General features: G+C 36.3%; 1 protein-coding gene across 1 annotated transcript in view; it reads left to right on the forward strand.

The window, feature by feature from the left end:
- RSBN1L (round spermatid basic protein 1 like) overlaps positions 1–16,787 on the forward strand; it is an 81,963-nt gene that overhangs the window by 59,140 nt on the left and 6,036 nt on the right. The window contains exons 4-6 of the mRNA XM_004390063.3: positions 1,631–1,768; positions 3,337–3,479; positions 7,959–8,126. Coding sequence (XP_004390120.1) covers positions 1,631–1,768; positions 3,337–3,479; positions 7,959–8,126 — 449 coding nt within the window. The remainder of the gene's footprint in view (positions 1–1,630; positions 1,769–3,336; positions 3,480–7,958; positions 8,127–16,787) is intronic.

Raw genomic sequence — 16,787 nt, forward strand, 5'->3', positions numbered from 1 at the left:
ATCAGACCTTTCTTCTGAGGAGCCCCTGAGTGAGTTCAAACTACCAATCTTCTGGTTAGTAGTCTAGTGCTTACTATTTGCGTCACCCAAGGACTCCACCCACTGTTATTGTGAGGATTTGACTTAGGATGTGAATATCTTTTATAGTCTGTGTCCAGTGTGACAAAAATTTAACCATCCTGGTTTTTGTAGGGTGCAGGACTTTCATATTAAAACTGGGACAGTCCTGGGCAAACCAGGACAAGTTGGTTTCCCTAAATTTAGATAAGTAGCATCTATATTAATTTACTCGTTTAATTCAAGTTCTCCCAAAAATCCTTTGAAATATTTATAAAATTTTAATAGAACCACTCTTAAAAAATCATCAAAAGTTCCAGCCTCTTCTTAGCCCAGATAGACATAGGAGGGAGAAAAAAATCATATTTAAATAACTACAAAGGCTAATCCAGTGAAAAAATTAGAATGTTGCTTAAAGTTTGTTTATGAAAGGAAGTTGTTTTGCTTAAAATAAGACACTTAACTTGTTTATAAGTGTTAGTATAAGAAAATACACAGGTTTATTTGTCAGGATTTAAATGTGATTGCAGTGGTTAAGTGTTCTACTGCTAACCAAAAAGTCGGCAGTTCGAATCCACCAGCCACTCCTTAGAAACTCTGTGGGGCAGTTTTGCTCTGTCCTGTAGTGTCGCTATGAATCGGAATGGACCCAGTGGCAACGGGTTTGTTTTTTTGGGTTTTTGTGAAAGCCCAGGTACGACTCTTGGGATGTGAGCTGCTTTATTTTGGCTGATATTTAGATGCCACCTGTTTGCTAGCACTGTGTCAAGTGGCTTTATATAATTATTAAGTTTTCTTCAGCAGTCTGAGGTAAAACATCCAGCAGTTAAGGAAACTAAAGTTCAAGGAATTTAAGTGATTCTAAAGATCCTATAGCTGGTAGATGGTAAAAGTAGATTTGGGACCTAGGATTCCTGATGCTCTATCTAGTAGTTAATCATAGAAATTATCAGAGTTAATCATTGATGTGTAAACCCCAAACCCGTTCCGTCAAGTCAAATCCAACTCATAGCGACTGTAGGATGGAGTAGAACTGCCCCATAGGATTTCCAAGGCTGTAATCTTTACAGAAGCAGACCTAATTTATATGGTAAGATCTAGAAGGGAAGAGCATCCTTGATGGCCTTTGAGTCATACAAAATCACTGTTAAGGTGTTGGTGAAATTTTTTTTTTCAGAGGATTTACTTTTGAAAAACCTGATAAAAAGATATGAATCATTGCTTTAGAAAAATGCAGGTATACCAACTTTTGAATACAACTCCAGTAGGATTATAGATCAGGTAATGAACTCCTGTATTATAGAAAGATGTTATATTCAATTCTCTAGAATTATGCTGTTTATCTGAACTGCGTTTTCATAAGCAGTGTAGGAAGAGCTAGAGAAAGTATGATAGCTTGTTTTAATGTAGGTATTTTTTAAATGTTTTAATGTTATTGTTAGTAAAGGCCTTTTTGGTTTTGTTTTGCTTGTCTCATATTATGTTCAGATATTCGAAACAATATAGTGTTACACAATGATTTTAAAAAAGCATTATATTTTGTGTAACTTTTAACTAAATCTATATCCTTTAGGTAAAAAGAACATATTCTCATGGTACTTACAGAGCTGGCCCAATGCGACAAATCAGCTTGGTGGGAGCAGTTGACGAAGAAGTGGGAGATTACTTCCCTGAGTTCCTTGACATGTTGGAAGATTCACCGTTTTTAAAAGTAAGGGAAAACAATATCAGCAATCTAAATTGTGTGTGTTACTTTCATGCTACAGGGGATACAAATAATGGGTGTTTCAGGATCTGAAAATGTTTGGTTTCATTTGAATTGGAGAGAGGGAAAGGAAGGATGGGAAACCAAGTCATTCTTGTGTAGTGTGTGCTTGTATCTTCTCACGTGCTAATTATAACAGCAGATGACCAGGAAGTGACACTTTTATTGCCACTTTAAGTAATTAGCTTCCATCTGTTTATCAGCTCTTTATAAACTGAGTACCAAAGGATTTAAGAAGTAGAGGAAGGAGAACTGGCCTAGGAAATTGTATATCTGTATTTCAGTCATGGCTATACCTAGCTGGATTCGGTAAGCCGTTTAAGCTTTCTGGGTTTCAGTTTCTTCATCTAAAATATAAGGCATGTAGGCTAGCTAGTTTTAAGACCCCTTCCAAAATCTAAAATTCTTTAAATGATTTCTAGCCAGAATTCTTGTTTTTTTTTTTTTTTTGTAACAGTCTCTGCCTTCCAGAAAATATTTCTTCTTGTGGACTGCTGGGACTATCCCATTGAGAGAGAAATCTCTGAGCTATATAATTGGGTTGTTTAATCAGTAATATAAGGGTCAGTGTAAACCTACCCTGAAATTTAGAGTCCAAGTAAGTAGCAAAATGTGACAAGATCAGTTTATCTCTAATATTCACTGCATAATCTATTGAACATCTCTTCTTTACTTTTCTTTGCTTGATTAACCACCTTGTATGTATATATCTTTTTTTTTTTAATTTTCATCCCATTCCATTCCCCTTTCCTTTTCCTTCTTTATTCCTTCAAAACCTTTTCTTCCTTCTCTGTTTCTCCCAACAAGTCATATTATGGAGTGTGTACTTATTATGGTAAATATTACCAGATATTATTTAAGTAGTTATGTTTCAGTTTTTAATTTTAAAAGCAAATGAGATAAGTGTGTTATTTCTAGAGAAATTTAATTTTACAGTCTTCTTGTTTTGAAAGGGGGTATTCCATGACAATGGCCATCAGACATTTCTTTTTCTTTTTCACTTCTAAAAGTTTTTAATCTCTGGTTTAGGCCATCAGCCTCTTCAAGAAACTACTAAATAGAAGTAAATTTCGATTTTGGTTTGGTTTTCCTTTTCTTAGTTTTTGGTTATCACTAATCAAAGAGGTATCCATTTTTTAAACTTATATTTAATTGTCTACTTTTATAGATTCTCATGGGGAATCCTTGCTTATTTTGCCAATTATTAACATCATAAGACCATATATTTAGTAGAAGGAAGAATAATAAACAGTGAACACAGTGAATCATACACCTAGCAGGGTGTGGAGGTTGGGAACCATCCAAGCATAATTATTCTCTTGGTATGTTAGAAATAGAATTATTTGAAGGAAAATGTATGAATATATACATATATGTTTGATATAGTTATATATTTTGAATGTATAACAATAAAGGTTTTTATGAAAGTGTTTGTGAAGGTATAATGTTCTTCCATGAATATTTAAAGATACATTTAGAAAATAATTGATATCTATGTAATTATTTGTTTCTAGTGTACACTGCCATGGGGGACACTATCTAGCCTGAAATTAGAGAGTCGAAAAGACAGTGATGATGGTCCCATCATGTGGGTACGTCCAGGAGAACAAATGATCCCTGTGGCTGATATGCCAAAGTCACCTTTCAAAAGGAAGAGGTATGTCAGATACAAATTTTTACTGCTGGAGATAGGTATTTATATGTTGGGGTGTGTATTAGTTAATAATTGGAGGAAGAAGGGAGGTTTAGCGCACCATTGGAATGTAAATTTAGAAATGGCTATACATACTGAAAATTTTATAAAACATCAAATATAGATAAGACATGAGAAATATAGACAAATAACAATAAATTGTAGTTAGGAGTGAAAAAATGTCATTCACGACAGAGAAATTATAAACTATTTAAGAATAAATTTAACAAATATTTGGAACCTGTACAGGCAGCCCGTGCGTTACAAATGTTCAACTTATGGACAACTCCTACTTACCCTTTAATGTTACGTAAATTTGCCCTCATTTTAAAACGATGGAACTCACCCGTACTCGATTGAACCAACCCCTGCTTGAAACAAATTCTTCATCACAGTCACCTTCACTTGCTGCAGGTATAGCTGTTATATCATTGAAAGGGCTTCGAGCCTTTTTTTTGCACTAAAGTAAGGCTAAATAAGAACTGTGTACCTGTTCCAACTCAACTACAAATTCTTTTTTTTTATTGTTGTAGTTTAAGTGAAAGTTTACAATTCAAGTTAGTCTCGCATACAAAAATTTATATATACATTGTTATGTGACCCTAATTGCTCTCCCTATGCTGTGACAGCACACTCCTCCTTTCCTCCCCTGATTTCCTGTGTCCATTCAACTAGCTCCTAACCCTCTCTCCCTTCTAATCTCACCTCTGGACAGAAGCTGCCCACTTAGTCTCATGTATCTACTTGAGCTAAGAAGCACACTCACGAGTATCATTTTATGTCCCACAGTCCAGTCCAGTCTTTGTCTGAAGAGTTGGCCTCGGGAATTGTTTTAGTTCTGAGCTGACAGAGAGTCAGGAGCCCATGCTTTCTGAGGTTCCTCCAGTCTCAGTCTGGTCTTTTTACCAGAATTTTGAGTTCTGCATCCTACCCTTTCCCCACTCCATCAGGTACTCGCTGTTGTGTTCCCTGTCAGGGTGGTCATTGGTGATAGCCAGGCACTGTCCAGTTCTTCTGGTCCTAGGCTAATGAAGTCTCTGGTCTATGTGGCCCTTTCTGTCTCTTGGGCTAATACTTTCCTTGTGTCTTTGGTGTTCTTCATTCTCCTTTACTTCAGGTGGTTGGGACCAATTGATGCATCTTTGATGGCTGCTTGCTAACTTTTAAGACCCCAGATACCACTCACCAAAGTAGGATGCTTAACTACAAATTCTTGAAGACACAGTTAGAAATGAGTTTCATTCATAACCCAGGGACTACCCGTATTAAGAAAACTAAAACATTTTATAGAGGATATGAAATAAGATCTAAACAAATGGAAAGCCTTACTATGTTCTGGATTGGATAAAAATGATAATCCTTTAAAATTTTTTGCATTCCCATCAGACTCACACTCCAGCACTGGAAAAAATGGTTTTAAAGTCCATAAGGAAGAATAAAGTCAGCAAATAGCCAAGAAAACTGTGAAACAGAAGATAAGTGAGGGAGAGCTTATGTACTAGATATTAAAAATTACTATAAATTACAATAGATGATTGAAATAGGATAGCATCCAGAAATAGATCTAAATATATTGGAAACTTAATATATGAGATAGATGGGAAAAGGAAAAATTCGTTAATGAGTAGTACTGGCATAACTAGCAGTCCATCTGAAAGAAAACAAAGTTAGAACCCCTACCTCATACAATAGAGTTAAAAATTTAAACAAAGCAAAAATATTAGAACAAAATTTTTAATCCTATCCTAAGCAAGATAAAAAATATACTGGCAGTACTATTTGTGTGAGAAAAGACATCAACAACAAAGTTCAAAACCATGATACTAAAACAAGCCAGTTGCCATCAAGTCAGAGCTGACTCATGGCAACTCCCTGTGTGTCAGAGTAGAACTGTGCTTCATAGAGTTTTCGGTAGCTGATTTTTCAGAAGTAGATCACTAGGCCTTTCTTCCAAGGTGCCTCTGGGTGACTCCAGCCTCCAGCCTTTCAGTTAGCAGCCAAGTGTGTTAACCGTTTGTACCATCTAGGGACTCTACAGCTGTAATACACTGGGCTAAAACATTTGTAACATGTGACAGACCAAAGTTTATATCCGTAATGTACAAAGAGCATTCCCAAATTAACAAGAATATGTAAACAACCAAATAGAAAAATAGGCTTCAAGTAGTTAAGAAACGTATATATTAAAACAATTGTGAGATACTGTTTTTACCCATTACATTGACAAAAATTATTAATGGAGCAATAATATTACAGGTTGATAAGTATGTGAGGAAACAGAGTCGTATTTTATATATAGTTGGTAGAAGGATAAACTACTGTAATTATTTTGTGAAAGTAACCTGGCAATAGTTCATAAAATTTGACATATATATACTTTTTGATCCAGCACCCCTATTTTTGGGAATCTAATCCAAAAAATAAAAGCAGTAAAGGTAGATGTGTAAGAATTTTGATTGCAGCATTGTTTGTGATGGCAAAAACTAAAAAAAATGATCTGAATGACCATCGACAGGGGAATGGTTGACTACATTTTGATATATTCTATTAAAATACATGGTGAAATAAGTGAAATAAATGAGTTACTTATGTCTGTTGATCTGGAAAGATGTCCATGACAGTTGAAAAGAGCAAAATGTAATGTGTCTAGTATGATTGTTTTTATGAATAGAAATAACACGTGTAGGTATATATGTGAGCACAGAGGAATATGTGTAAATGCACAATAGGTTAACATTAGTGGGAGTAGAAGGGGTAATGCTGGAGGAGAGAATAGCTTTTTCTTTAGACACCTAAAGATGGTTTCACTGGTTACAGCAAGTATTAATTAAAAGCAGTAACAACAACAACAAAAAACAGAGAAACAAAGATCATTGAGTAAACTGTAGGTCACTTGAGGGCTGGGACTATGTTGAGCTAGAAATGTGTCTCGAGCACCTAAAATAGTGCCTAGTGCTTAATAAAATATTTATTGGATGAATGAAATGTTTGTAATTTGTAAGTTGGTAGTAAATGGTAAAATTGGTGTGTTTTTCAGTGGTTCTTAACTTTTTTTCTGGTTTTATGGATGATTTTGAGAATCTGAAAGCCTCTCCCCATAAAAATGCAGATGTATACAAATTTATACATACAATTTAAGGGGGTTCACCAGCCCCTTAAAGAACGTCTGTGGACCTCAGAGTCTATAACCTATAGTATATCTGATGATTTTACATCATGTAATATTCTGACCAGCTAATAACAACACTGTATCAGGCACAGTGCTATGTGCTTTATATGTCTTAATTCATGAAAACGTGGTGTAATGAGACCAAATTTGTGGGCTTGAAAGCCTGTTGGCATTCCGCAGGAAGCAACAACATCAGCTGGTTTTCTGACATATGCAGAACATTAATCACAAAAAAAAAACAAAAAAAAAGTATGTTGCATATAGCATCACTTGTGTGTTATGTGTCTGTGTGTGAGAGAGAGGAGATTGTAATATAGGAATGCACAAAGAGAAATAAATAAGCAGTAGGGATTGAGGATGGGAAATTAGAGGGCTAATAATTTAGTCTCTACTTAATAAGGTAGAGAGAACCTAGGAGGATAGGAGAAAATGATGGGGAAAATCCAAAGTTATCTCTGGAAGAAACAGGAAAACCATAGAGGAAGATCAGTAAGATGACGACTCCCAGCAAAAGAAAGTCTTCTCACCCTTTTCCCCTTCTACAGCAAAATTGAGAGTTTCTGCAATGAGTGAGGCTAAGAGTAGGCAGCAGCTTCTGTCTGCATATATGGCTTCTAGAAGGTGAGCAGTGGAGGGGAGAGGGTCAGTGGGAGATGACCATTCTGCCAAGACGGAACTAAGGGTTTCCTTTTACCTCTAATAAACCATGCATGGTTTATGGAAGCACTTACTGTCTGATGTTTTCTTGCTAATTTATTTTTTGTACTTCTCTTTTTCACTGCTGTGTCATTAACTAGCCCCAGTGTCTAGATAGTGCTTGGAAGATAGTAGGTATTCTATAAATATTGAATTAAAAAGTTACCTGTTTGTTCCAGATATATATCCTATGTTAGTCATGTTATCTGAGTCGGGGCATGGTGCCACAGATTAGACCCAAACCCTAAGTAAAGATTCAGGGTACAGGGAAAACTGAGCAAACCACACTATCTGTAATTTATCCAAGTACGTATTTCCTTACAACTGCCGTTTTGTGAAGAGTGTCTTGGAAGAAGGGGATTGTATGTGTGTTTTTGTTTGTATTTGTATTTGATCATTTTAAAAATAGAACTTAATTTGGAAGCGGATAATTTAAAATTTCCTTTTGTTTAAATTATGTGATTACCAAATATCTGATGGCAGTTAAGCCTGAATACATACGGTAGTTAGGGTTAATCTACTTTGTGGGTATATATATGTTTTTAAAAAAAAAAAGTTGTATTTTTTTTCAAAAACAGAACTACCAATGAAATAAAAAACCTGCAGTACCTACCTCGAACCAGTGAGCCCCGTGAGATGCTCTTTGAAGACAGGACGAGAGCCCATGCAGATCATATAGGACAAGGTTTTGAACGACAGACTACAGCTGCTGTTGGAGTGCTGAAGGCTGTTCACTGTGGAGAGTGGTATATATTAACTACTTTTGTTTTAATGAAAGATTTTCTTGGCTTCTGAAATTTTTCTCAGAAAGTTTCTCGGTAATTTCTCCTTTACTGTGGAAAAAAATATTTTTTCCCTGTATTTGCATATTATAATTGTGTAATTGCGCTAAGTAAGGTTTTAAATTGCTAGAATCTAGTTTTAGTCGTTTGGTCTTTGACTGAGATAATATTTTCTAAGTGATTAGAGGTGAAAAAAATTAAGAGAGACAGGCTAAAAGGAAAACTGAGGTTCACCTGGTGCTTACTGTGTGCCAATTTACAAGTGTCACTTTGTTCAATCTTCTCAACTCCTCTTTGGCCCATGTTTATTATATAAAGAAACCAAGGCTCCGGGCTGTCAAATAGCTCTACCCCAGTCATATGGTTAGTAAGTGGTAGAGCTGAGATTGATTCCAGATCTGTATGTCTCCAGACTCTTGTATTTTTTTCTTGCTACTTTTCTACCTTGCTCTCCCTTTCTAAGGTTTGGTATTTGTATATTATGTATTTGTTTATTTTTCTATATTCATTATCTCCATTTTTGCTGATAATTTTCATTTCTAATATTTTGATTAAAAAATGTGTAATTTTCTTTAATATACTTAAGGTGTCATGCCATGCATTAAGAAACTTTCCTTTTATTACATTGATAAAACACATATAGCAAAGCTATATTTATACTGTAAGATAAGTTGACTTAGTTAGATTTTTGTTTTTCACACTGAGTGGTGTTTAGGTAAAAATCATGAGTTGGGATATAATATTTTGCTTATTAACACAGTTGAATTAGATGTAAAATAGGCACGAAACTCTTTCCTATGTAAAAAGAAACAATCTTTAATTCTGAAAAATAAAATTTTAATATCGTTGCGTAGTTTTTTAAAGTTTTATAAAAAATATAACCTCTTTTTTCCACATAAGGAAACTTAAGTTTTAGTTCTACTAATATAAGACTGACCCTTGTTAAAAAGGGAATGTTTATGGTAATATTTTATAAATTAATCCTTGTAATTATAAATGAATACTGAGTAGAATACTGACCTTCTGAAAATAAATGAAGTTTTATCAATTTCAGGTATACAAGTATTATACCTTAGTAAGGTCCTTAGTAAAACAATTTTAATAGCTCATAATTAATTAATAGTTTATAATTGAATTGTGTTTAAGTTAAATGGTAATTTTCAAACATCTGTGTTTGTTCTCATTTAGTTTCTATGCTCTTCCTATAATCTAGTTTATAATTATAATTTTGTCAAAGAATAAAAGCAAATTTATCTCTGGAAATCATTACAAACTCCTGTTTCAAATTAATGAGGTTTTTCTGGATGTTTTGTATAAAGGATTTAAGAGTTGCATCAGTAGTTACTTGGGATGAAATCTGATTTATAGATAGTGTTCAATAAAGTCAGCTACATATATTTATAATTTCTTTCATAAATAAACATTCCTGCTTCAGAACAGCTTTAGCCATTGTTTATAACGCTCTTAAAACCCATTGCCATCAGGTAGATTTTGACTCATAGTGACCTCATAGTGTTTCCAAGTCTGGTTTGTTTTTGTTTTATTGTACTTTACATGAAGGTTTACAAAACAAACTAGCTTCTCATTAAACAGTACACATTGTTTTATGACACTGGTTAACAACTTCACGATATGTCAGCACTCTCCCTTCTTGACCTTGAGTTCCCTATTACTAGCTTTCTTGTCCCCTTCTGCCTTCTAGTCCTTGCCCCTGGGCTGATGTGCCACTTTAGTTTCGTTTTGTTTTATGGGCCTGTCTAATCTTTGGCTGAAAGGTGAACCTCAGGAGTGACTTCATTACTGAGCTAAAAGGGTGTCCGGGGGCAATACTCTGGGGGTTTCTCCAGTCTCTGTCAGGCTAGTAAGTCTGGTCTTTTTTTGTGAGTTAAAATTTTGTTCTACATTTTTCTCCAGCTCTCTCCGGAACCCTCTATCGTGGTCCTTGTCAGAGCAGTCATTGGTGGTAGCCGGGCACCATCTAGTTGGACTGGACTCAGTCTGGTGGAGGCCTTTGGTAGTTGTGTTCCACTAGTCCTTTGGACTAATCTTGCCCTTGTGTCTTTAGTTTTCTTCATTCTTCCTTGCTCCAGAAGAGGTGAGACCAGTGGAGTATCTTAGATGACCGCTTATAGGCTTTTAAGACACCAGATGCTACTCACCAAGGTAGAATGTAGAACATTTTCTTTATAAACTATGTTACGCCAGTTGAACTAGATGTTCCCTGAGACCATGGTCCCCACAGCCCTCAGCCCAGTAATTCGATCCTTCAGGGAATTTGGATGTGTCCATGGAGCTTACATGACCTTGCAAGGCTGTAATCTTTATGGGAGCAGACTGCCACATCTTTCTCTTGTGGAGTGGCTTGTGAGTTTGAACCACCAACCTTTCAGTTAGCAGCTGAGTGCTTTAACCACTGCATCTCCAGTGCTCCTAGGTCTCTCTTAAAATCCTTTAAATTGTTGTTGGTATATGCTGCCTCCTCCATTTTAGATTCAACTTGAGGGTAGAGATTGTGTTCTGTCCTTTCACAGGACCACCGTAGGTGTCTGGCTTGGTTATCTAGTGCTGCTGTAACAGAAATACCTCAAGTGGATGGCTTTAACAAAGAGAAAATTATTCTCTCACAGTCTAGTAGGCTACAAGTCCGAATTCAGGGCGTCAGCTCCTGGGGAAGGCTTTCTCTCTCTCTCTCAGCCCTGGAGGAAGGTCCTTGTCATCAATCTTCCCCTGGTTGAGGAGTTTCTCAGCACAGGGACCCTGGGTCCAAAGGACACACTAGTCTCCTGGCTCTTGTTTTTTGGTGATAAGAGGCCCCCCAAAATTCATGTTCTTGCCACATGTAAAACACATTCATTCCATCATATCATAGCAAAAGTCTTAAATCAACTCCAAGTCCAAAATCCAAAAGTTCCTCTTCATCTGTAAAATCTAGAATATAAGTTACCTGCTTCCAGTGTACAATGGTGAAACAGGCACAAGCTAGACATTTCCGTTACAAACAGGATAAATTGGAGGGAAAGAAGTGATAACAGGCACCAAGCAAGTCAGCAGAACACATTACATTAGCCCTCAAGGCTTGAAGATAATCCTCTGTTCTCTGAGACCATTTAGACAATGGCCCTGCCCTCCAAACTCTAGGTATTGGCCACACTCTCCAGGTTCTGAGTGAAAATCTCTCGGCCCTGGGCTTCAGCTCCACCTTCCAGGCCCACGGGGACGGCAGCTGTGCTCCAAAAGTATGTATTGCATAAAAACTACTTTTGTGGCTAGCAGTTCCACCATGAAAAGGACTATTGCCAAACTACTAATGTATCAGATGGCCAAGTTTAAGAATATGCTTGGGACTGGCTTTGAAATGAGATATTGCTAGCTATGAGTTTTATCACTATTATAAAATACAATTTGGTTCCTATCCAGATGCTTCTTTAATCTCTTAGTATTAAAGATGGCAAGAAAATAATTTTGTTACAGCTATTGGGAAGTCTTCACACGTGTAATGCAAACATGGTCTGTGATCCCTTGCTTAAATTACGCTATACAGAGGAAGTTGGTGCCTTTCTTTTTTTCCTTATCTTAGTTTTTTGAGTTCTGCTCTTTTTCTCAAGAAGATATTAGGATATTAGATTCTTGACTTCATTTTAGCGGCAGGATGCACACTAACTTGAAATAAAAGATAGATATTGATTTAGACTACAAGTTTCTAGTTAAATAGGAATAAAGCTTGTGAATTATTGATCAAATTATGTAAGTATTTCAGGATTATGGAGACAGTATTTATATAGATTTATACAGGCATAGGAGCCCCAGTGGTGCAGTGGTTAAGAGCTCTCCTGCTAACCAAAGGACAGCAATTCAAATCCACCAGCTGTTCCTTGGGAATACAGGGTCACTATGAGTCGGGATCCACTCGATGGGTTTGGTTGAGTTTAAATACAGGCATACCTCAGAGATATCGCGGGTTCGGTTCCAGACCGCCGCAATAAAGTGAATATCACAATGAAGCAAGTCACATGAATTTTTTGGTTTCCCGGTGCATATAAAAGTTATATTTATACTATACTGTAGTCTAAAAGTATACAGTAGCATGTCTTAAAAAAATGTGCATACCTTAATTAAAAAATACTTTATTGCTAAAAATGCTAACCATCAACTGAGCCTTCAAGTCATATGTATCTTTTTGCTGGTGGAGGGTCTTGCCACGATGTTGATGGCTGCTGACTGATCAGGATGGTTGTTGCTCAAGGTTGGGGTGGCTGTGGCAGTTTCTTAAAATAAGACAACAATGAAGTTTGCTGCATCGATTGACTCTTCCTTTCACAAAAGGTTTCTCGGTAGCATGTGATGCTGTTGGATAGCATTTTACCCACAGTAGAACTTCTTTCAAAATTGGAGTCAGTCCGCTCAAACCCTGCTGCTGCTTTATCAACTAAGTTTATGTAATATTCCAATTTCTTTATTGTCATTTCAACAATATTCACAGCATCTTCACCAGGAGTAGATTCCATCTCAAGAAAACACTTTCTTTCCTCATCCATTAAAGTTTTATTGTGAGATTGCACCAATTCAGTCACATCTTCAGGCTCCACTTCTAGTTATCTTGCTATTTCCACCAAATCTGTAGTTACTTCCTCCACTGATGTCTTGAGCCCCTCAAAGTTATCCATGAGGGTTGGAATCAGCTTCTTCCAGACTCCTGTTAATGTTGATATTTTGACCTCCTCCCATGAATCACGAATGTTCTTAATGGCATCTAGAATGGTGAATCCTTTCCAGAAGGTTTTCAATTTACTTTGCCCAGATCCATCAGAGGAATCACTATCTATGGCAGCTATAGCCATACAAAATGTGTTTCTTAAATAGTAAGACTTGAAAGTTGAAATTACTCCTTGATCCACAGGCTGCAGAACGTACGTTGTGTTAGCAGGCTTGAGAACATTAATCTTCTTGTACATCTCCATCAGAGCTCTTGGGTGACCAGGTGCATTGTCAGTGAGCAGTAATATTTTGAAATGAATCTTTTTTTCTGAGCAGTAGATCTCAACAGTGGGCTTCAAATATTCAGTAAACCGTGTTGTAAACAGATGTACTGTCTCTAGGCTTTGTTGTTCCATTTATAGAGCACAGGCATAGTAGATTTAGCATAATCCTTAAGGGCCCTAGGATTTTCAGAATGGTATATGAGCATTGGCTTCAACTTAAAATCACCAGCTGCATTAGCCTCTAACAAGAGAGTCAGCTTGTCCTTTGAAGCCAGGCATTGACTTCTCTCTAGCTATGAAAGTCCTAGATGGCATCTGTTATGGATTGAATTATGTCCTCTAAAAAGGTGTGTTACCTTGGCTAGGCCATGATTCCCAGTACTGTGTGATTGTCCACCGTTTTGTCATCTGATTGATTTTCCTATGTGTTGTAAATCTACCTCTGTGATGCTAATGAGGCAGGATCAGAGGCAGTTATGTTAATGAGGCAGGACTCAATCTACAAAATTAGGTTGTCTTAAGTCAATGTCTTTTGCCATATAAAGGAGAGAATCAAGCAGAGAGACAGGAGACCTCCTACCACCAAGAATGAAGAACCAGGAGGGGAGTGTGTCCTTTGGACCCGGGGTCCCCTCACTGAGAAGCTTCTAGACCAGGGGAAGATTGATGACAAGGACCTTCCCCCAGAGCTAACAGAAAGAAAAAGCCTTCTCCTGGAGCTGGCACCCTGAATTCAGACTCCTAGTCTCCTAAACTATGGGAGAACAAATTTCTCTTTGTTAAAGCCACACACTTATGGTATTTCTGTTACAACAGCACTAGATAACTAAGACAGCATCTTCTTCCGGTATAAGGCTGTTTAGCCTACATTGAGTCTGTTGTTTAGTGTAGCCACCTTCATCAGTTATCCTAGCTAGATCTTCTGGATAACTTGCTGCAGCTTCTACATCAGCACTTGGCTGCTTCACCTTGCACTTTTATGTTATGGAGACAGCTTCTTTCCCTAAACCTCGTGAACCAACCTCTCCTAGCTTCAAAGTTTTCTTCTGCAGCTTCCTCACCTGTCTCAGCTTTCATAGAATTGAAGAGAGTTAGGACCTTGCTCTGGATTAAACTTTGGCTTAAGGGAATGTTGTGTCTGTTTGATCTTCTGTCCAGACCACTAAAACTTTCTCCTTATCAGCAGTAAGGCTATTTGGCTTTCTCATCATTTGTGTGTTCACTAGAGTAGCACTTTTAATTTCCTTCAAGAATTTTTCTTTTATATTCACATCTTGGCTAGTTGTGTGGTATAAGAGGCCTAGCTTGTGGCCTGTCTCGGCTTTTGACATGCTTTCTTCACTAAGCTTAATAATTTCTAGCACTTGATTTAAAGTGAAAGATGTGCAAGCAACTCTTTCTTCATTCGAACACTTAGAGGCCATTGTAGGGTTATTAATTGGCCTAATTTCAATATTGTCATGTCTCAGGGAATAGGTAGGCCCTAGGAGAAGGAGAGAGATGAGGGAACAGCCAGTCAGTTAAGGAGTCAGAACACACACATTTATCGATTGTTTGCCGTTTTATATGGGCATGGTTCATGGTGCCCATACAATCACAGTATTAACATCAAAGATCACTCACTGATCCCAGATCGCCATAATAGGTATAATAATAATGAGAAGGTTTGAAATATTGTGAGAATTACCAAATTGTGACACAGAGACATGAAGTGAACATAGGCTGTTGGAAAAATGGCACCGATAGACCTGCTCAACACAGGGTTGCCACAAACCTTTAATTTGTAAAAAAAACACAGTATCTACGAAGTGCGATAAAGTGAAACGCAGTAAAATGAGGTATGCCTGTGTATTGCTTCTTTGAAATCAAGCTTTTAAAAGACCGGCTTTATTAAAGTACAATTCCATTCAATAAAACACGCTCATTTTAACTGTACCGTATGGTTTGATGTGTTTTGACAAATTTATACAACCATGTCATATCTAGCACAATTAAGATATCAAAGATTTTATTGCCCTCATAACCCTTGGCAGTTAGTCTCCCCCATCCTTTCCCTAGCTCCAGACACCTGTTAATCTACTTTCTGTCGTTATAGGTTAGTATTGCTTAGTTAAGAATCTCATGTAATTAGAATCATATAAAAGTATGTGCTCTTTTGTACCAGACTTCTTTCACTCAGCATAATGTTTTCGAGATTCATCTGTTTGGTACATGTATTAGTAGTTTGTTCCTTTTTATTGGTGAGTAATACTTCATTGTATGTTTTATCCTTTCACCTGATGATGGACATTTGAGTTGTTTCCAGTTTGGGGCTTTTATGAGTAACGCTATTATGAACATTCACTTACAATTCTTTGTGTGAACATCAGTAAATATATAGAAGTGGAATTACAGGTTCTTAGGGTAGGGCAAAATAATCGTATACAGAGATAATTATAAGTCTACAGAAGAAGTACTAGATTTAACAAGTGAATTTATCAAGATCACAGGATAAGAAATCAATATATAAAAGTCATGTATTTCTATACTAGCAATGAACATTTGGGAAAAAGTACCACTTACAACAGCATTTAAAAAATATAAGAAAATACTTACAGATAAATTTAGAAAAACATTGGCAAGACCTGTATACTGGAAACTACAATACACTGCTAAGAAAAATAGAAGTCTTACATAAATGTAGAGTTATACCTTGTTTATAAACTCAAAGACTTAATATTGTTAAAATGTCAGCTCTTTCCAAAATGATCTATAAATCACTCAAATATCAATCAAAATTCCACTAGATCTTTTTGTAGAAATGTAAAGAACCTAGGGTAGGCAAAACAATCTTGGGGGAAAAAATGTTGGATGACTTACACTACCCATCATTTTAAGGCTTACTATGAAGCTACAGTAATTAAGAGAGTATGGTCTTGGTATAAAGATAGAATTAAAGATCAAGGGAACAGAATAGTATCCAGAAATAAACCCATCTTTGATTTTCAACAAAGGTGCCAAGGTAATTCAGGGAGGAAAGGAGTCTTTTCAAGAAGTGCTGGAACAACTGGGTATCCATATTAAACAAAGAAAAACAAACAAACATTGACTCTTATACCACACAAGAAAATAATAGATAATAGAACTAAGTGTAACCATTAAAACTATAAAACTTCTAGAAGAAAACGTAAGAGCAATTTTTGCATTAGGCAACAATTTCATGAACCGTAAAAGAAAAATTGGTAAATTGAACTTTATCACAGTTAAAACTTTCCACTCTTCAGATGATAGTTAAGATAATGAAAAGGCAAACTGGGAAAAAATATTTTCAATCATATGTATATATGAAAAGAAAACCCAGTTAAAACTGGGCAAAAGATTTGAACAGATGTTTTACAAAAGATGTACAAATGGCCAAGAAACACATTAAAAGATGTTCAATAAAATTGCACCATAAGGGAAATGCAAATTAAAACCACAGTGAGATCATGCCACACACCCACTAAAATAGCTAAATATTAATAATAATATCAAATGTTAGTGAGGATGTGGACCAAGCAGAAATTTCATGTACTGCTGTGGGAACTGGAAAAGAATTTTGTTGTTTTTTATAAAATTAAACATACAAATACCCTAAGAACTTGTAATTTTATAATTCCATTTCTAA

The sequence above is a fragment of the Trichechus manatus genome, unplaced genomic scaffold (genome assembly GCF_000243295.1).
Source record: "Trichechus manatus latirostris isolate Lorelei unplaced genomic scaffold, TriManLat1.0 scaffold00280, whole genome shotgun sequence".
NCBI lineage: Eukaryota > Metazoa > Chordata > Mammalia > Sirenia > Trichechidae > Trichechus > Trichechus manatus.